The 20954-nt window shown below is 33.9% G+C and overlaps 4 protein-coding genes across 17 annotated transcripts; 1 reads left to right on the top strand and 3 right to left on the bottom strand.

Moving 5' to 3' along the window:
- Nucleotides 1-2548: 2548 nt before the first annotated feature.
- On the bottom strand, nt 2549-3210 carry LOC127745501 (3'-5' exonuclease-like). The gene is made up of 2 exons (XM_052258273.1): nt 3171-3210; nt 2549-3084 (listed from the first exon to the last, which is right to left on the bottom strand). The coding sequence occupies exons 1-2, from the start codon at nt 3208-3210 to the stop codon at nt 2549-2551; spliced, it is 576 nt and encodes a 191-aa protein (XP_052114233.1).
- Nucleotides 3211-5116: 1906 nt separating this feature from the next.
- Nucleotides 5117-9691, top strand: LOC107478893 (protein TRANSPORT INHIBITOR RESPONSE 1). 14 transcript variants are annotated; one of them, XM_052259604.1, is made up of 7 exons: nt 5565-6279; nt 6681-6966; nt 7443-7561; nt 7908-7969; nt 8221-8422; nt 8516-8585; nt 8961-9691. In XM_052259604.1, the coding sequence occupies exons 1-3, from the start codon at nt 5732-5734 to the stop codon at nt 7443-7445; spliced, it is 837 nt and encodes a 278-aa protein (XP_052115564.1). In that variant the 5' UTR covers nt 5565-5731; the 3' UTR covers nt 7446-7561; nt 7908-7969; nt 8221-8422; nt 8516-8585; nt 8961-9691. The 14 variants fall into 14 exon arrangements, with proteins under 14 accessions (XP_052115568.1, XP_052115569.1, XP_052115570.1 ...); XM_052259606.1 differs by having other exon boundaries at nt 9482-9688; XM_052259605.1 differs by lacking the exon at nt 8221-8422.
- Nucleotides 9692-11399: 1708 nt separating this feature from the next.
- On the bottom strand, nt 11400-12062 carry LOC107478992 (3'-5' exonuclease-like). Its single transcript, XM_016099146.2, has one exon. The coding sequence runs from the start codon at nt 12060-12062 to the stop codon at nt 11400-11402; it is 663 nt and encodes a 220-aa protein (XP_015954632.1).
- Nucleotides 12063-13253: 1191 nt separating this feature from the next.
- LOC107478991 (3'-5' exonuclease-like) lies at nt 13254-13913 on the bottom strand. Its single transcript, XM_016099145.1, has one exon. The coding sequence runs from the start codon at nt 13911-13913 to the stop codon at nt 13254-13256; it is 660 nt and encodes a 219-aa protein (XP_015954631.1).
- Between the last annotated feature and the right edge of the window lie 7041 nt (nt 13914-20954).

Below are 20954 nucleotides of genomic sequence, written 5' to 3'. Positions count from 1 at the left end.
TAGATCCTAGTTTTGGTTCGTAGTACATCTGTACATGTCTTTGAATGTTTTATTAGTAGGTTTGTCTACTTGTTCCTTCTATATGTTACTTATTAAGGGATTAATGTTTTAATATTTTGAGAGTAATTATTTGGAGTAATATTATTTTTGGAGTTTTTTGTTAGATATATTAACTTTGCATAGCATCATTTCCACCCTCTATTTATTCTATCAGTTTTTTTTTGCTTTATTTCACTTGTTGCTATCACTTTTTGGTGCATTTTTAAATCAATATATGTAAGTGTATATATACTACTTAAATTGTAATTTTTTCTTGTCAATATTGTTTATTAAATTAAAATGAGCAATGTTAGGGGCAGCAATTTTTGTGATTGGTAGTTATTAAATAGCCATCAATGATGATTTAATGATGTGAGATTGGTGTGAGATTTCATCCGCTAACTCACCTTTTCTTTTTTTGTTAGTTACATGCTGGCCAAAATTCAATAAAATTGCTGGTCTTCTAGACTTTTTCAACTAAAATTGCTATTAATTTAAATTTTTTATTATTTATTATTTAGTAAAATTAGTATATATCAACATAAATTAGTTTATGGGAAAATATAAAAAAAATTATTAAAAAAATTTTACATGTGAACAAAGCCACATAAGAGAGAGAGGGGCAGGCGAGAGGGAAAAATTATGCAATTAAATCATGTTAATTCATGAATAAGATAATGTTAATAAAGATCTATAACTCTTAACGGAATAGTCACTAGTCACAATTTTTATTATTCTAATTTTTTATATTCAAAATTTATTATACAAATCTTTTAAATTTTTTCCGACATCATATTGGTTTTGAAATTTTTTGTTTGCTATTATTATTGAGTGAACACATAATATTTTTATTTATATTTATCTGTTAAATATAATTTTCTATTTTTATATCCTTTTAGTGTTCCATGCTTCATAAATTGGCATAAGAATGAAATTGGAAACACTAAAAGTCCATCCTAAAAAAATGCATCATTACTTATTAAATGACGACGGATATATTCACTATAGTTATGCTATGTATATACTAAAATTAACTATTAAAACCACCAATATAAAATATATATTAAAATATAAATATATATTGAAAATAAATTAAATTATACATATATTTATATATAAATATATTAATGACTAATTTTAGTGTACAAATAACATTTTTCTACTAATTAATTAGACCAAAACACAAACAAAAAAATGATCATTGGACTTTCGACTTGATGAATACTCGGTTGCAAATCACATTCATTCTAGCTAGTTTGATCTACCAAACTCTGTCTCATCATTTTCTTTTACATATGAAAAATGTATAGATCATCATCAAGGATCCATAGATTTGGCAATAGTACGTAGTAGTAGTAATAATAGTGGTGCTTCCGATCCAAATACACAATCAACTTTGGTGGAAAAGCAATTGAAACAACGGTTACAAACAAAGGCATTGTTGTAGATCAATGGATTGAAGAAATCAATGTTCTTTATATGCTGGAAAATCAACCGTAGTTGTTGTTGGATTAGATGTTGAATGGAGGCCAAATTATTCTCGCTACATGGACAACAACAAATCCGCAACATTGCAACTTTGCATTGATGAAAAGTGTCTTATCTTGCAACTCTTCTACATTGACAATTTGACACTTTCTCTCAAGAACTTCCTCATGAACCCTAATTTCACTTTTGTTGGGGTTGAGGTGGGTGATGATATTTCTAAGATTAGAAATGAGTATGATCTCAATTGTGGTGCACATCATGATCTCAATTGTTTGCTGTTATAGCTCAAGTTAATTGGCATTGGACGTTGAAGTATATATGGCAATCAAGTTGGTGTATGATTATTAGGTCATAAATATGAAACAACAATGAGCTTGTCTTTCATTCATGGACTACATGATCTTCGTGGTTGTGTTTAAGCAGTTACAATATTTTAGACTTTTTTGTATCATTAATTAGATATAGGATTCACACATTCATTTGGGATTATGTTTTAAATTTAATTTAATCATAGCTAATAATTATTTTTATCTGCTTATCAGTATTTGCAAAGTTAAATATATAACGGAAAACATCTCCAAAATTATATATTAACTCGTCCAAGAATACTTAATTATAATAACTAGTACCATAATTACTCTCAGAACATTAAAGTATTAAGCCCTTAATTAACCTAGCTAGCTAGAAGCTAGAACTACATACTAAGATACAAATTAACAAGCTAACTAAAAAAACAAACCACCATCTTTCTTCATCACTCCACTAGTAATTAATAACTAAGATTAAGAGCCACATGAACTACCTACACAAGAACTAACCCAACAACACCACAAACTAACTAACACATGCATCATCAATCAACCATTTTTGAGAAGCTTGTGACCAATCTTGTAAGAACCATAGGCATCAACGCAAGCATACTCAACTTGTTCAATGCTCAAAACCCTAGATTTCCAATTGCTCTGACATATATATGCAATGGCAAAAAACTAATTAAATATGCATAATCAAGATCAAGTGATCAATCATCCATGAGAAGCTTGTGACCAATCTTGTAAGAAACATAGGCATGAATGCATCCATACTCAACTTGCTCAACGCTCAAAACCCTAACTTCCCAGTTGCTCAAACTCACAAGCTTAGGCTTCTTCATCTTCAAACCAACCACATTGATAGCTAGATCCTTCAACCCCGACCGGATATTATACTGGTAGGGCCATTTTTCTTTGGCAAGCTCCATAATATCGGCATGCACACCGCACTTGAGACCATAGTCAGTTTTTATCATCGAAATAACTCTATCAACCCCAAAACCCACAAAAAAGAAATTAGGGTTCGTGAGAAAGTACTTGAGAGAAAGAGGCAAATTGTCAATGTGGAGGAGTTGTAAGATAAGGCACTTGTTATCAATGCAGAGATGCAATGTTGCGGATTTGCTGCCTATTCCACTCACCAGTCCCCGTTCAACATCTATGCCAACGATAACGGATGAATTTGCTTCATATATAGCATTGATGTCTTGAATCCATTGTTCCACAATGGTGGCTTTGTCAGTGACTGTGGTTACAATTTCTTTTCCATCAAATTTGAAGTGTCAGGGTTGAATGAAACGGTTGATGCACCGCTAATTCCATTATACTTACGGATTGATGATGATGATGATGGTGATGATGATCCAGACATTTTCCTAATGGATATGAACAACGAGAGAAAACAAATAGATATATAAAGCGATTATTAAGAATGAAAATAACTCGGTTACTTGAGATGTATTTAACTATTTATAGACTTAACAAGGAATATAATGTAATTATGTAATCCTACCCTTTCTTCTTCTTTTTATATTTATGACTGAGAATTAATGCATGTATCTTCATTTAAGTGATTATGTATTTTTCTAGGATCCCAATTTATTGCAGTAATCTAGGATTGAATAGTTTTTTAATATTGTTAGAGTTATAGTGAGTTTTAAAGGGATGTCGAAAATCAGGAAATTAAAGGATAATTTAAAAATTATGTAGTAACATAAATTTAATGTAATGTGAGAATATTTTTGTCAAACAAATTTTTCTTATAGTTATAAGATGAATCGATTTTTAATGATAATTTTGAGCAATGTTAGGGGGCAGCAACTTTTGTGATTGATAGCCATCAAATAGTCATCAATAATGATTTAATGGTGTGAGATTGGTGTGAGATTTCATCAAATGATTCACCTTTCTCTGCTGGTTACATGCTGGCCAAAATTCAATAAAATTGCTGGTTTTCTAAACTTTTCCTTAAATTATTTTTTAAGAATAAAAATAATATTATACACCATTATAAAAGTGAAAAGTAGCATCTTATAAAAAATAATGTTAACACTGAGTGACTTCATTCTAAAATCATTTATTAAAATATCTTTAATTAACTCATCAGAATTATTAGGATCGGCATAGAAATAAGTTAAGTGGTCTATTATTCTTAAATCTGACCCATAGCAAAATAGATTTAAATCTATATTTTTTCTAAAATGATCTTAAAAGTACATATTAATGTTACTTATAGAAAAAGTTTTTATAAAAAATATAAAAATTTTAAAGCATTATTTGTATTTGTTAAAGTAAAATATTCAAGAAATTTTAATTTATAGTAATATTAATATATGTCCTTAAAATACATATTAATTAAAACCATAAAATAATTAAAATTATGATTTTACTAAATGCTAAAGAATAAAAATAATTTGAATTAGCTAGTAGTAATTTTAATATTTTAAATTAATAAATGATATTGTTGATTAAAAATTACAATTTAAGTAGTATATATATACACTTAAATATATTGATTTAAAAATTTACCAAAAAGTGATATAGTAACAAATGAAATAAAACAAAAATTCATCGAATAAATAGAGGTTAATTTTTTTAGAAATGGAAGAAGATTATGTATTTCAGTGTAACGGTTAATTAGTGTACTTTTTTATATGATTTTTTTATTTTAAATAACAAATTGAACTCTCATTTTTTATTTTAATTTTTTTAATAAATATAAAGCTAAAGATCAAATTGATATGATTAAACAAATTTAAAAATAAAAAACAAATTTGACCCTTAGAATTACTTCTTTTTTAACAAAACTGAAAATTACAAATCTAATTCTCTAATAAAAAAATGCTATTTATATACTAAAATTATATACTAAAATCAGCCACCAATGTATTTGTGTATAAATATATCATGTATAGTTTAATTTATTTTTAACATGTATTTGTATTCTAGTATGTACTACTAGAAAACTAGTTATTACAGACGGATATTTTCGACGGATTTTATCCCACGAAAATACAGACGGAATTTCAGAGAGATTTTTTGTTGAAAAACAAAAAAAAATGAATTAGCATAAATTACAAACAGAAAACAGAATCAGTCGATAATTCTATCGGTAAAATTAATTTTTTCTCGTGAAAAATAATTACAGACGAAAAATCCGTCTGTAATTAAATAGACTGAATACTGCGTTTTATTAAATTATTACAGACGAAAAATCCGTCTGTAATTTAAATTTTTCGTCAGAAATATTTAGGTAACCCTAATCTTATTACCACCCTATCGAGCTCCTTTTACACACACAAAATATCAGAGATCAGAGTTGTTCCTCTCTCCTTCAAGGAACTTCTCCGTCCCACGCATGAGCTTCTTCTTCTCCTTTCCTCACTCACAGCGCCACCGCCGCCACCCTAACCACCGCATCTACCTTCTTCTTCTCCTCTCTTTTAAACACTGAACCAGTAGAACACAGCCCCTGTCTCTCTCGTTCTTTCTCGTTCGCAGAACAAATCAAACTCAAGCTCCTATTCTCTTTGTCTCAGGTGAGCTCCAGCACGCCGGCGCCACCCGCAGCAACGTCTGTCCCCACCACCGCCGCGCCTCTCTCTCTCTCTCCTTTTATCCCCACTCAGTTCTGGCTCGCATATCTTCTTAGCGCCGCAGCCATCATCTCCTCCAGTCAATGCTTCCAGGTTTTGGTTTCAAAATTCTTTTAATTTCTGTTAAGTTCAATCAATTTTGTTTAATTAGTTTAATTTTAGTAATTAGTTTAGTTAGATTTGTGTTCTGAATAGTGGATTTTTAGGTTTTGATTAGATTAGGTTTAGTTAGATTTGTTTTTTTCTGATTTTAGTAATTAGTTTGATTTAAAATTTGTTGTTGAAACTTTTTTCCTCATGATTTTTCAATTTTTAGTGTTTCCTTTCACTGCACTATCTTTTTTCTTTGCTGCTACTTCTTGCTGCAGTGTGATAGTGATCCTTCTAAGAGGTTCATCGTGTTTTCCAAATGAGGTTCTTGAGCGTGTTATTGGGATGCTGAAATCAAGAAAGGACAAAAGCTCTGTGTCACTGGTTTGCAAGGAGTGGTACAACGCTGAGAGATGGTCAAGGAGGAACGTGTTCATAGGTAACTGCTACTCTGTGTCCCCTGAGATCTTAACCCAAAGGTTCCCGAACATAAGAAGTGTTACACTGAAAGGGAAGCCACGTTTCTCTGATTTCAACTTGGTTCCTGCAAATTGGGGTGTTGATATTCACTTTTGGCTTGTGGTGTTTGCTGAAAAGTACCTTTTTCTTGAAGAGCTTAGGCTTAAGAGGATGACTGTTATTGATGAGAGTTTGAAGTTCTTGGTGCGCTCTTTTCCAAACTTCAAAGCTATTTCCCTTCAAAATTGTGATGGTTTCAGCACTGATGGTTTGGCTGCAATTGCTGCTGATTGCAAGTAAGAACCTAGCACATAAACTTACTTTGCTTTCTTCTTTTCAGTTTTTGTTTTTTCAGGCTTTTAATTTCTTGAATTTTCATTTCTAACGTATAAAGTTTAATTTTCCTCAAAGGTAAAAAGATTATTGATCTTCTTAGTATGTTCTCTGCTGATGGAGTTTTCTTCATGTTCTTCTTTGCATGTATTTCAGTTTTTAATAATCCGGTGATGTTTGCTATTTTGATGTGAAATCCTTTGCCTTTTTTCTGCTCTGGATTATGTAATCAGGTTAATTGATGTGTTTAAGAACCATCAAAATGCCATGTTATAGAGGAGAATAATCTGAATGAGATATTGTTCAAGCATTAGGCAATAAATTAAGTATGGATAACATTGTATATTCTAACATGATATTACAGAACACTGGTGTTCTTGGTGCTCTGTGTGCTCTTTAGACTCACCTGCGAGCTCCAGAGGCTGAGGTTTGAAGGGGTTCACAAGCTCTTTGAAGGATGCAGCTCCGACGCCAGTCTCATATTCGGGGAACATGTGAGGATCAGGAAGCAGTTGTGGCTCACAAGCCATAGATACAGGTTCTTCATCATTGGCTGCTTGGTCACCATCACTGTTAGCCAGTTGGGTGCTCTCTTGCTCGTTCTTGCTTCTATATCTGACAAGACCTTCTTCAATTCTGGAGATCTTCTGGTAATAACCATTCTATTATTTATCTATTCATCAAAGATGGACTTGAATTTGAATTTCTAACTTTTTATATATATATGTAGATATGTTCAGCAGTGCAGTTGAGTGGGTTCATGCTGTGCCTGGTGGGTGCTGCAAGAATCACACACAGAGCTCAAGGGATAGTGGCAATAGCCACAAGATGGCACTTGTTAATAACTGAGTGATTATGCTGGATTATTTGTGCATGTTTTCATAATGTGCACATTACAGGCATGCAATTTATACAATAAGTCCATCTCTATGAAAATAATTTGTTTAGATATGCAAGTTTGAAAATCCTACATAAGAAATAATGTTTAGCTGGCAATACATGCTGAAGCTGAACATGATAAAGACAAAAGTCATGTTTGGTCCAAAAAATATGAATGTCATTCAAAAAGAGATTGAAACCTCTTGCTCTATGATGCTTATGTTAGTCCCATTATTTTTCTTTGCAGTGACATACTTGCAGCACAACAAAGGGGGAATAACGCTCTATGGATTTACACTTGACAGAGGATTGCTCCATACTCTTTTTGCCTTTGAGTTGTCTCTGGTACTTTGGATTCTGAGTAAGGTGGTTGTGTTGTCTTAACATTATTAATTTAGTCAAGTCCACAGAGAATGTTTATCATATGTACCCAGCAAGGAATGCCTATAAATATATATATGTGTGCCCTGGTTTTGTTTTGTTATTATTATTGTATTTATATGCTAAATTCAATATTATTATTATTATATGCTAAGCTAGCTTGCTGTGAGGTTTTTTCCAATTTTCATACAGTATGGATAACATTGTAATAAAGAGTACTACTACTTTAGGTCTTATATATATAATAATGCTTTCCTGTCATTGAAACATGAAATAGTAGCAGCAGGAGATAACAATTACAATGATCCATATTTTTGTTTGAATTTTGAAGAAATTTGATGATGCATGCAGTAGCTGGGATTGATAAATCCTAGGATTGTGATTTAATTGGAGGTCAGTTTTTTCTTCTTCAAGCTCTTAATGATTTATTTATTCTTTTACTTGTGTCTTTAACATATAGAATGATTTTCCTATGAAGACTTTGAAAATATAGATCAATTTGATGCATTGAGTTAAGATTTTTTATGTCAACTTTGGTGTTAAGGACATTTTCTTTTCTGGCATGCTAGTTATAAACTTATAATTAATAATAAATAAAATATTCCTTGAATGCTTTTCTGTTTTAAATAGCTTTTTTCTTGCAGATGCGAGTTTTTAATCAAGACTTAGGTGATCATCTACTCTTTGAGATATGAGTATATGACATTACCCGTTTCCATTTCTTGATTTGTATCAATGCGCAAAGAGCACTGATATTTTGGACACTGACCTGTTGCTTCTTTGTTCTTAAGTACTTGGTGTAGAGAGAACAACATGACAACAGGAAATAAAGAAGGCTTATTACAAGTTATTCTTTTGTCGTTGCATCCTTTCAAGTTTATTTTATTTCCCTCAAAAAATGATGTTTTATTCAATATTCATATTCATTGACAATGATAGGTTCAACTAGAGCCCACATCTTCATGGGCTTTACTACGCAAGGATTTTGCTGCACCATCAAAATACACTGGTATATTTCAAGCAAAACAAGTCTGGGGCCATCTTAGATGCATTTATCTATTTTGTTACTCTTGTGACTTAGTTTGATCTTCTATACCTCTATAATTTGCTTTATTTAAGTGTTAATTTGTGTTTCTCTGCCTCCCTTATCAGCTTATACATTGACATATATAATGCCCTTGTTGAATTGCTATATGCTGTCTTATTTAGTGACCAACTACCATTTTACTGACTAATAATATTCAATAGGATTAGCTGACATTAGCTATCCTTCTAAACATGGCTAAGACTTAAAAGTATATAAATTACAATTAACTTAAAATCTCTAATGTTTTACTGGAAAGGATAATTGATGCTACAATTTGACTTTTCCCCCTCTAACTAGGGGAAGCTATTTTCAAATTCTGAATCAATACAAAAGAGAGCTGAAGCTGCAGTGCTCCTTAAGTAGTTGGAATATCCGGTTTGTTTTGATTTTCTTTATATTAAAAATTAGCCAAAACTTATCTCATTTTTAGCATTCCTTAATTTTTAGCCAAAACTTCAAAATATTATTTGCTTATTCGTGCAGGCTAAAGAATGTAGCTTCAAGAATTGGCTTCATTTAGCGAATTTGCTCTGGAACAATTAGAATTGAAAGCTAATTATAATTTGCTCTGGAACCATTTGAATTCAGTTTATAGTGAATTTGCTGCAATTGTGCAATTTTCTTTTTGTTAGATCTCTATATAATCAAGGGTATGAGTTCCTGTAAATAATGGTAGAAATGTCTGGCTAATATAATGGATGTCCTCTATCTGTTTGTATTTTTGCCTGCATAACTAGGTGGGATTCTCTTCTTCTTCTTCTTCTTCTAATTCTATTTCAAGCATTCCAATTCTAATTTGGGTTTTAATTCTATTTCAGTCAGGAGATATCAAAATTAACTTTCAATATGGAGTTTGATGCTACCAATGCAACTTAGTTATCTATTAATATTTTAGATTATCCTATCTTTAAGTGCTAAGTGTAATTTATGACATTTATGTAACATTGGGATGATCATCTTATTTTTTTGGGTATCTTTTTATTAAGACAATGAGATATTGGCCAATGATGTTGAAAAATAACATCCAATTTTATAGGTATCATGTAATGAATATTATGTTTATTTATGTGATTTTAGGCTTTTTTTTTCAATTTACAGTGTTTGATGGAGTAAATTTAGAAAATAAATTTAAAGTATTCATTTTGCAATGGAAAAATCTAAAAAAAAAAATTCTATTTTATCTTACTGACGGATTTACAGACGGATTTTCTGTCTGTAATCAGAACGTGGGATGATTTTTCAAAGTTCAAATTACAGATGGAAAATGTCGAAAAATCTGTTTGTAATTACAAACGGAAAATCTGTCGGAAAATTTGTCTGTAATTACAGACAGAAAATCCGTCTGTAATTACAGACGGAAAATCCGTCGGAAAGTTCGTCGCCTTTGGAAAATTGATAGAAAATTTACAGAGGGAAAATTCGTCGGTAATTGCTAAAAATCTGTCTGTAATTTTCCGACGGAAAAAAAATCTGTCAGTAAATAATTTCCGACAGAGCTTTTACAGAGGGACAAAATCCGTCGATAATTTCGTCGGTAACCAAAAATCCGTCTGTAATAAAGACTAAATCCGTCTGTAAATCTGTCTGTATTTTATATTGGTAGTTAATTTTGATAACTCTTCTATGATTTATGGACTTCACATAAAAAAATACAATAATAGAAAAAAAACACCAAAATTAAAAAGCTTTAAATAAAGGATGGAAATGATGATGTGCAAAGTTAATATATTTAACAAAAAAAAAATTCGAAAAATAATATTACTCCAAATAATTAATTGTAACTAGTACTATATAATCACTCAAAATATTGGAACCCTTAAGTAACATATAGAAGGAACAAGACCAACCTTATGTAAGTAACATTAAAAACAAACAATATCAAAAACCATTTTTCTTCATCAATCCATTATTATTAATAAGTACACTACTTTACTAGTAATAACTAATTAATACCAAAAACACCGTAAACTATAAACATGCATCATCATGATCAACTATCCCTGAGAAGCTTGTGACCAATCTTGTAAGAAACATACTCATCATCCATGCATCCATACTCATCAACTTGCTCATCAATGATAGATTATTTTTTAATTTAATTTAAACCTTATATATTTTTCTCTGCTGACCAACATATGTATCCCATAAGTGAAAGATAGGGGAGGAAACGATGATATGCAAAGTTAAACAAATATCTAATAACAAATAAAAACTCCTAAAATAATATTACTCCAAATAGTTTATTATAATAATTCCACTATGTTACCACCAACATCTGCCAACTCTTATTTATAAGAGTATTTAATGGAAGTGTCTTCGTAGATATGTCTAATAAAAATGTCTTTATAGAAGTGTCTTTATAGATATATTTTTTGAATGTATCTCTTTATATATGTGTTTAAAATATAATAATTAATAATTATTGATAATAAGTTGATAGATAATATATTGGTATCCTATACTTTTCCTTATTATAAATAGGATCATATTTACTCTCAAAACATTAAACTATTAAACCATTGAGTAATAACATGGACGGACAAGATCAACCTACTACAAACAAAACATTCAAAGACTTTTACTAAGAACCTAAACAAGCTAATTAATATTAAAAATAAAAACAAAATCAACAACTACTTTTCTTCATCACTACTTCACTAATAAGTACTACTTAACTAGTAATAACCAATAACTAAAAACATTAAAAACCACATAAAATAACTAAATATACAAGTCCTAATTGAGAAGACTGTGACCAATCTTGTAAGAAGCATAGGCATCAATGCAACCATACTCAACTTGCTCAATTCTCAAAACCCTATCTTCCCAATTGCTCATACTCACATGCTTAGGCTTCCTCATATTCAAACCCACCAAATCCTTAGCTAGATCCTTCAACCCCGGCCGGCGAAACCGGCCGGGCCATTTCTGCATTGCAAGCTCTCTAATATCCGCATGCCGACCACAATTGAGACCATACTCATTTCTAAGCTTAGAAATATCATCACCAACCTCAATTCCCACAAAAGTGAAATTAGGGTTCATAAGGAAGTTTTTGAGAGAAAGAGGCAAATTATCAATGTAGAAGAGCTGCACGATAAGGCACTTGTCATCAATGCAAAGTTGCAATGTTGCGGATTTGTTGCTTAAATATGAAATCGCATGTGGTCTCCATTCAACGTCTAAGCCGACGACAACGGATGATTTTCCTGCGTATAGAATGTCGATTTCTTGAACCCATTGATCTACAATGTTGGCTTTGTCAGTGACTGTGGTCTCAATTGCTTTTCCGTCAAAGTTGATGGTGTACTTGGAAGTGTCAGGGTTGAATAAAACGGTGGAGGCACCACTAATTCCAAGTTTAGGGATTGTTGATGATGATGATGATGATCCAAACATTTTGTTATGAAAACGAAAAACAAGAGACAATAAGATATCTAGGGAGATTGGTGGTGGATAAGGATGAAAAAAATTTGGTAACTTGTTGGGATGTATTTATAGACTTAAGAAAGAATGTAAAGTGTGAAGATAAGGATGAAAATAATGTATCTTTTCAATTGTTAAAAAAAAATTAACAATGTAAAAAAATGTAATTTTTAATTTTTTATTATTTTTTTATTATATTTATTTTTTGTCTCACATAAAATTAACTATAAAAGATCATACCTTATTTTTTCAATTGTTAAAAGAAATTGAGAGATGCATTCCTTCTTGATAACTTTAACCCTACCTTTTCTTCTTGTTTTTATGACCGAGATTGAGTGCATGTATGTTCATTTAAGGGATGATGTATTTTTCTAGGTTGGACTCTTATTGTTCCAAGTTTTCTTTGGCAAAACCCAATGCAAAGAGATAGAGTAGAATATGTGTAATTTCATTTTATTTTTTAAAGTAACTATTTGGGTCTAGCAAAGTATATCACTACATGATTTGTGTTTATCATATTTAATCTCGTCTGATTCGGATCTACAGATATATAATAAATATATCCAAACTTATATTTATTTTTTCTCAAAGACAGATTAAAGTTATTAATTAGTTAATATATATATATATATATATTAAAAAACTTTTATCATTTATTATTTTTAGTCATCACTTTTTATTTTTAGTCATCACTTTTTAGTTAAGTCAATTTTTTTAGTTAAATATTTTAACTTATACTTTTAAATAAAAAATAATAAAATATTAAATCCTGATCTCTCTCCAGTGTTTTCTTTATAAAAAACATACAAATTTTAAAGTTGCATTTATTTTATATTTATTAGAATAAAAAATAAAAAATAATTGCTTACAATAATACTTAAAATATATATAAGCTAAACCCATTCAATTATAAAAAGCATAAGTTTATATATTCACTTCCAAAAGTAAGATGATTCTAATTGATCTTTTTCACAATCTCTAAACAAAACAAAGACTTGTACTAAGAACCAAAACAACCTAATCAAGATTAATAACATAAGCAAAATCTACCACCATTTTTTTCTTAATCACTCCACTAGTGAATACTATTATCATTAATAAGGACACAAAATAAAGAACCCAATAGCACAAAATAATTAAGCATGCATCATCAAGATCAAGTGATCAATCATCCCTGAGGAGCACGTGACCAATCTTAGAACAAACAAAGGCATCAATGCATCCATACTCAACTTGTTCAATGCTCAAAACCCTAGCTCCCCAATTACTCAAACTCACAAGCTTAGGCTTCTTCATTTCCAAACGAACTACATGCTCAGCTATATCCTTCAAACTCGGCGGATCCGACCACCAGTTGCGACATTTTTCCAAGGCAAGCTTCTTAATATCGGCATGCACACAGAAATTGAGACCATACTCTTTTTTAATATTAGGAATATCATTAGCAAACTCGAACCCCGCAAAAAAGAAATTAGGGTTCATGAGAAAGTTCTTGAGAGAAACAGGCAAATTGTCAATGTAGAAGAGCTGCACGATAAGGCACTTCTTATTAATGCAAAGATTCAATGTTGCGGATTTGTTTCTTATTGCACACCGTTCAACATCTACGCCAACAACAATGGATGAATTTGTTGCATATAGAGCGTTCATGTCTTGAACCCATTGATCTACAACGGTTGATTTGTCGGTGACTGTGGTTTCAATTTCAGCTCCACGTAATGTGATGGTGTATTTGGAAGTGTTAGGGTTGAGTTCAATGCTTGACGCACCGCTAATTCCTCTATAACTTTTGATTGATGGTGATGATGATGGTGATCCATACATTTTCTTGGGTGATTAAGAATGAAAATAAGTTGGTAACTTGGGATGTATTTATATATAGACCTAAGAAAGAATATAATGTAACCCTACCCTTTCTTCTTCTTTTCGCTTTAATGACTGAGAATGCCTTCATTTAAGTGATCACGTATTTTTTTAGGATGGACTCTTAGGCTTCCGAGTTTATTTGGCAAACCCAATGCAACGAGAGTACTATTAGAATAATCATTCAAATTTTATTTGGATAAATATTCAAAACCTCATTTTCAAATTAGTCTTTCAAAACTTTTGTTAATCACATTAACGATCAAATATATAACTGTAGCTCAAATTATTTTTTTTACATAGATGATAACATATTACGTTACATAATGACATAACACATTAATATTACATGTCACAAAATAATTGTTTATTAATTAGTTATAAAATTAATAAATTAATTTGAAAAATAAAAATTATTTTTCAAAAATTAATTTGAGTAAGCAACTTTACACACTGAGAGCTCTAAAACATTGGCAAGAACAAAAGATGAAGTAATAATAAATTATTAGGGATAAGTATTATTTTGATTCCTAACGTTGATGGTCAGAATCGAAATCGTCCCTGATGTAATTTTTAATTTAGAATCGTCCTAAACGCTTTATTCTAAGTTTTTGTTTAATTTTTCTGAATATGATGTTGTTATTTATATAATTGTGTCGATATCAATATTATAGGAGAAAGTACGAAAAATGCTCGTTAGTAGAGAAAAGTTGTGGATCAACACTCATAAAAAATAGCTCGTATATCCATGCTGATACTTATTGATGTAAGTAATGTTTGAAAATTTTAAACTTAGCTTATTATATATATCGTGCTAATTTTAAATTATGATAGCTCATTTTTTTGTATATCTGTAGGAAGCAATTGTGAATATTGAAAGACGAGATGAATTCTCTAAGCACCTTTTACCAAATGATTCACTAGTACAAGTTTTTGGAAAGGAGCATTCAGGACGAGTTCATACATTAAATGTTGGACCATGTACCACCCAAATTTTTGGTAACGCTGCTGCACAACTGTCAGATTTTGGTGTGCCAACTAAAGAGTATCAAAGGACGATTGCAAGATTAAAGGCTAAGGTAGCAAAAGAGAATGTGACGAGACATTTGATAGAGAAGCTTTTGGAATATCTAATCCGACAGCAAGGAGACAACTTGCCCGCTGATGTTGCTGTATAGCTGGATTATTTGGGCAGTACACCAACCTTATCGCACGCAAGGCCATTTTTTTCTGGCAATTATGACCCGCAACAAAAACAATGACTTTCAGTCAATGTTATTAGAATACTATTGAATTTAAATTGTTTTAGTGTTTTAAGTTTATTTTCTTGAAATTATCGAATTCTACTCTTTATATTGAATGATGCACTTATGACAATCACATTATATATGTTATGTTTTCATATATATAATTTGGTTTGTTATGTTATTTTGTTGTTTTATTTGGTTAGAAGTTCTTTAAATTAACCAGTAACTAATAAATAAAAGTTGAATAAACATATAGCTATAAAAGAGGCAAAATAATAAAAAAAGGTTTAATTATTTTGTTGGTCCCTATAGTTTTCTGAAATTTTTAATTAGGTCCCTATACTTTTTTTCTTTTTAATTGGGTCCATGTACTAATTTTTTTTTCAATTAAGTCTCTCTTAGTAGTAATTGACTTAATTTTATAGGACCCAACTAAAAAAAAAGAATTAGTATAAGGACCTAAATAAAAGGAAAAAAATATAAGGACCCAATTAAAAACAAATTTTGGCGCAAGGACTCAATTAAAAGAAAAAAAAGTATAAGGACCTAATTGAAAATTTTACGAAACTATAAAGACCAATAGAGTAATTAAACCTAAAAAAACTAAAACTTTAATGGGAATCTGAAATTTGACGATAGTTTCTGTTACGGTGGGTAACCGGAGATCAATAGAACAGATGGTGTGGGATGGTCCAATCGTCCACGAATGGTGAGCTCCGGGTTGGTTTGCACGCTGGAGCCTTCTTCCGACTTGTATACGTGGGTGAATGGGGGGTGGTACCTGCAAAGACACTCCGATGCCTAAGTTAGCAAGAGTGTGAGCAGGTCTAGAGAGTATTGGGCTTAGAGATACCTGAGGGGTGTCAGTGTATTTATAGTGGTGAGCCAATAACCACCGTTGAAGTAGTGCCGTATCTTTAGGGTGTTAACCGCCCCCATTATCTTGGGGAGGTTAAGATATGGCTTTATGAAGTGGTTAGAGAGATTTCAGGGGCGGTTACTCATTCGAATGAGTATTTATCTGCCAGCTAATCTCACATCCGACTTCTTCAGACCAAGTCGTGGTTGATACCGACTTCTTATGTGAAGGTCGGTACTTAGCTAGGCTTAATCCTTCAGATTAGGCCTTTTATTTGGACCTGGGCCTTTATCGTTGGGCCAGGGTACGAACAGTGCCCCTACTTGAGCCCAAGGTCTCTTTAGGGCTTGGGTTCAAGTATTTAGATCGGGTTCGTGGCCGACTTTCACGGGTTTTTAGACCGACGTGATTTTTGCGACTTTTTGTTTTCTGACAGTTACGTCAATTCAAATGTCGTGTCCGTTAGGGATGCACTTAGGGATTGATGGCTTTGGTAACAATGCATTCTCATTAATGACTGCTTCGTTTTTACCATTATGCCCCTTAGCATGTTTATAAGTACTTTCCATCTCTTTCCTTTTTCCGTTTCTGCAATCTTTCAAACTTCCTCTTTCTTTGTTCGTGCTGTGTTTATACGTACTATACTTCTGGAGACTTCTGCTTCTTTATTTTCAAAAAGAGGTTAGTTTCTTTCTTCTTCTTTGTATGACTTGATTTTGTAGAGGGATAGTTTTGTAGATTTTTGCTCGGCTCCTTTTCTTCTCTCTAGAGACCTTTTTGATTTTTTCTTTTTCTTTTTTCCTTTGTAGGTTTCCTTCATTTTCCTTTAGAGAAAGAAAAATGGCCTCCGTAGATTGGGTTGACGTTACAGTTCTGGGGGAGGAGCCTTTGGTTGATGCGGAGTTCATTACCCACCTTCGTACTCACCAACCCACCACCGGCTCTGTACTTCGGATGAGGATGAGCCTAAATACGAGTTGCTTGTTCCCGGTTTAGAGGACCGGGTTTGTCATGGGAGAGCCAATGAAACGGCCCCCCACTTCTTCTTTATGTATGAGTGCATGATCACCCGACTGGGCGTCTTTCTGCCCTTTTCAGATTTTGAGATGTCTGTTTTGCAGCATTGTCGCGTTGCCCCTACCCAGCTTCATCCCAACTCCTGGGGTTTCTTGAAAATTTATCAATTTATTAGCCATGCTCTGGATTTCCCGACTTCTTTAAAAATCTTTTTCCATCTTTTTCATATGACCAAACCTTTTAGTGGGCTGAATAATAAACAACAATGGGTTTCCTTCCGAGCCATACAAGGTCGGAGGATTTTTACCCTTTTTGATGAATCTTTTCATGATTTTAAAAATTTATTCTTCAAAGTGCAAGCTGTAGAGGGTCGCCATCCCTTTTTCTTGGATGAGAACTCTTTTCCTTGCTTTCCTTTATACTGGCTGGAGGCCTCCCCTTGCGAGAAATATAGTTTAGATGACCTGGAACCAACGCTCAAGAATCTTTTCAGAGGGTCCAGGAGGCTAAAGCTAAGTCTCGCGCGCGATCTGGTGATGCTAGGGTTATCTCTCCTCCTCCTCCTCGTAGTGTTGGAACTCTTTCCAATCCTATGGTGATTTCTTCTTCAACTCCTTCTCAGCCGTCCTCCGTCGTCCGACCTTCTCCCGATCCCAAGAAGCGCAAGCTTTTAGAGTCTGGCTCTTCTGGGGAGGTTAAGGCGGATGCTCTTGCCTTCGTCCGAAAGAATATCTATCCTTATGCCCGTATAGGCATGGATGATATGTCTGTTCGGAGCTACCTTACCACCATGGTCGAGGAGAGCCTTAAGGCGGCGGGGGTCTGCGGCAAGCTCTTAGATATTTTTGATAGGGCTCCTCTCAGCTCTTTAGGGGCGACCTCGAGGGTCGAGGAGCTGGAAGGGAGGCTCCGTGTATATCAAGAGCAGGAGGGAGAGTTGAAGAAGGAAATCGCCAAGTTAAAGGAGGAGAGAGACACCCTCCGGGAGAAAGGGAAAGCTTTGCAAGCCCAATGTAACATGGAGACGGAATTGAGGAAGACGGCACAGGCTAGCTATCAGAGCTTATTCAAGGATCTTGTGTCCGTGAAAACTGACCTGTTTAATTCTCGGAAAGCGTATGAGGAGTTAGAGGACTCCATTGCCGATGGCGCCGAGGAATCTTGGCGGATTTTTCTGGAGCAGGTCAGAGTTATTGCTCCTGACTTGGATCTGTCTCCTTTACATCCTGACAAAGTTGTCATTGACGGCGCCATTGTAGATCCTCCTGTCCCCAAAATTGTTTCTGAATCCGAGTTGAAGACTCGGGGGCAGAGGATCATAGAGTCTCCTCCTCGCTCCAAAGATGCTCCGAGTTCTTCCGTCATTCATCCGACTTCCTCTTCAGCTTCTCTTCCTGGTTCCGGTGGCGCTCCTCCTGACTCTGGTGGTGGTGATCCGTCTACTCCTCTGAAAAAATGACTTTATTTTTCATGGCTATATGGGGGCTCGGCTTGTGAGTCCCCCCTTTTTAAACTTATTTATGTGTTGTTTGGTGGTTGTGTGAACAATTTCTCTTGGCCTTTTAAGGCCGTAAGCAAAAATATTTCTGACAAGTGCCCTTTTGAATAAGGGTGTAGAAAAATAAATGCCCCTTTTTGGATAGGGGTCCTAAGTTACCTTGTGCGTGTATGCTTTTCTAATTTCGATATTTCAAAACCCTTTTTCTGAAAACCTTTTTGTTGGCTTGTATCGTTTTTTTTTTTCGGCCTTTTCGTTTAAGGGCTTTTGTGCAGCCTTTAAACTTTTCTCAGGTTTTCCAATCTCTTTTTATTATCCTTTATACTCAACTTTGCTTTAGTGAGTTTTTATGACTTAGGTTATTTTTGTGATGCGTTTTTCGTCTACTCGGAATGTTTCCGAGCTTGTTTTACTCGGGTTCTCATTTCGACTTAGGAGTCGGATCGTTCCCGAGCTTTTCACGATCAACTTATACAACCTCTTTACGCCGACTTGTACCTCGTCGTTTTATCCTGACGACCATTTAGGTCGGTTCATGGGATTTTCACGTTTTGTCGAGCTTAAGTCGGCGCGTTTCGTAGAAAGACTTAGAAAAATAAAGAAGGATATTATAAGAGAAAAAATAAAAAAGATCTTTATTAATCGGGGAGGTACCTTCTTGCTACTAAGGGTCTTGATAGCCTATTTCCCCTTAGCCTCTACTATGATGCCTCGTTAAAAACCCTTCTCCAGAAAAAAAAACCCTTTTGGGAAAAAATCATGAAGTTGGGAAAAGAGTACATCAGGGAGTAGAGTTCGCTTTTAACTGTAGTACCTTTTCATATTACAAGCATGCCACGACCTAAGTAACTCGGTGTCGTTCAAGTCGGTCACCTTGTAGTAGCCTTTTCCTAGGACCTCACTAATTTTGTATGGTGCTTTCCAATTAGCAACAAGCTTTCCTTCCCCAGACTTGTTGACTCCTATATCGTTCCTGATCAAGACCAAGTCGTCTGGAATGAAGCTTCTTCGAATGACTTTCTTGTTACTCGTCATGGAGAATTACCCTTGGGCTTTGTTCATTGATTTCTATTGGTATCATTGCTTCTACGCCATAGACTAGTCGGAAGGGCGTTTTTCCAGTGGCGGATTGGGGCGTTGTCCTGTAAGCCCATAGTACTTGGGGGAGCTCTTCAGCCCAGGCTCCTTTTGCTTCTTGTAATATTTTCTTTAGCCCTGCCAGTATGACTTTGTTGGCTGCCTCGGCTTGCCCGTTGGCTTGTGGGTGTTCTACCGAGGTGAACTGATGTTTGATTTTCATACTGGCTACTAAGCTTCTGAAGGTAGCGTCGGTGAATTGGGTTCCATTATCCGTGGTAATGGAATAAGGTATCCCATATCTTGTGATGATATTTTTGTAAAGGAACCTGCGACTTCTTTGAGCGGTGATAGTAGCTAATGGTTCTGCTTCTATCCATTTTGTGAAGTAGTCTATTCCCACGATCAAGTATTTGACTTGTCCTGGTGCCTGGGGAAAAGGACCTAACAAATCTATTCCCCATTTTGCAAAGGGCCATGGAGAAGTGATACTGATGAGCTCTTCTGGTGGAGCCACGTGGAAATTTGCATGGATCTGACATTGTTGACACTTTTTCACAAATTCTGTGGCATCTTTTTGCAAGGTCGGCCAGTAGAATCCAGCTCGGATTACTTTTCTGGCTAGTGATCTTGCTCCGAGATGATTTCCGCAGATCCCGCTATGTACTTCCTCCAATACCTCGGCGGTTCTTGGGGTCGGTACGCACTTTAATAATGGTGTTGATATCCCTCTTCTGTAGAGGACATTTCTCACCAAAGTGTAATGTTGTGCTTCCCTTCAGATCTTTTTAGCTTCTTTCTCCTCCTTAGGGAGGATGTCGAATTTCAAGTATTCGACTAAGGGATTCATCCATCCGAGGTTTAAACTGACTACCTCAAGTACTTCTTGTTTATCTTCTGTTTTTGTTACCGAGGGCTCTTGGAGGGTTTCTTGAATCAGGCTTCTGTTGTTTCCTCCTGGTTTGGTGCTTGCTAACTTGGATAGGGCATCCGCTCTGCTATTTAGATCCCGAGTTATGTGTTTGACCTCGGTTTCTGCAAAGGGCCCAAGGTGCTCCAAGGTTTTTTCCAAGTACCTTTTCATGTTAGGGTCATTTGCCTGATATTCTCCGCTTATTTGGGAGGTCACCACTTGTGAGTCGCTATATATCATCACTTTTGCAGCACCGACTTCTTCTGCCAATTTTAGTCCGGCTATCAAGGCTTCATACTCTGCCTGATTATTTGAAGCCAGAAATTCAAATTTTAAGGAAACCTCTATTTGGGTTCCTCTTTCATCTACTAATATTATGCCTGCACCGCTC

This window comes from Arachis duranensis, chromosome 3 (genome assembly GCF_000817695.3).
Source record: "Arachis duranensis cultivar V14167 chromosome 3, aradu.V14167.gnm2.J7QH, whole genome shotgun sequence".
Classification (NCBI taxonomy): Eukaryota; Viridiplantae; Streptophyta; class Magnoliopsida; order Fabales; family Fabaceae; genus Arachis; species Arachis duranensis.
The sequence above is the reverse complement of the archived record's forward strand: the minus strand, read 5'-3'. Positions and strand labels throughout refer to the sequence as shown.

What these genes read in the sequence shown, in the direction of transcription:
- LOC107478893 (XM_021138315.2), top strand. Translation starts at nt 5,732, where the DNA reads ATGATTTTTCAATTTTTAGTGTTTCCTTTCACTGCACTATCTTTTTTC. An exon ending in GCAATTGCTGCTGATTGCAA is followed by an intron (nt 6,280 to 6,680) that starts GTAAGAACCTAG and finishes ATGATATTACAG; the next exon opens with AACACTGGTGTTCTTGGTGC.
- LOC107478992 (XM_016099146.2), bottom strand. Translation starts at nt 12,062, where the DNA reads ATGTTTGGATCATCATCATCATCATCAACAATCCCTAAACTTGGAATT.
- LOC127745501 (XM_052258273.1), bottom strand. Translation starts at nt 3,210, where the DNA reads ATGTCTGGATCATCATCACCATCATCATCATCATCAATCC. An exon ending in ATCATCATCATCATCAATCC is followed by an intron (nt 3,085 to 3,170) that starts GTAAGTATAATG and finishes TTGTAACCACAG; the next exon opens with TCACTGACAAAGCCACCATT.
- LOC107478991 (XM_016099145.1), bottom strand. Translation starts at nt 13,913, where the DNA reads ATGTATGGATCACCATCATCATCACCATCAATCAAAAGTTATAGAGGA.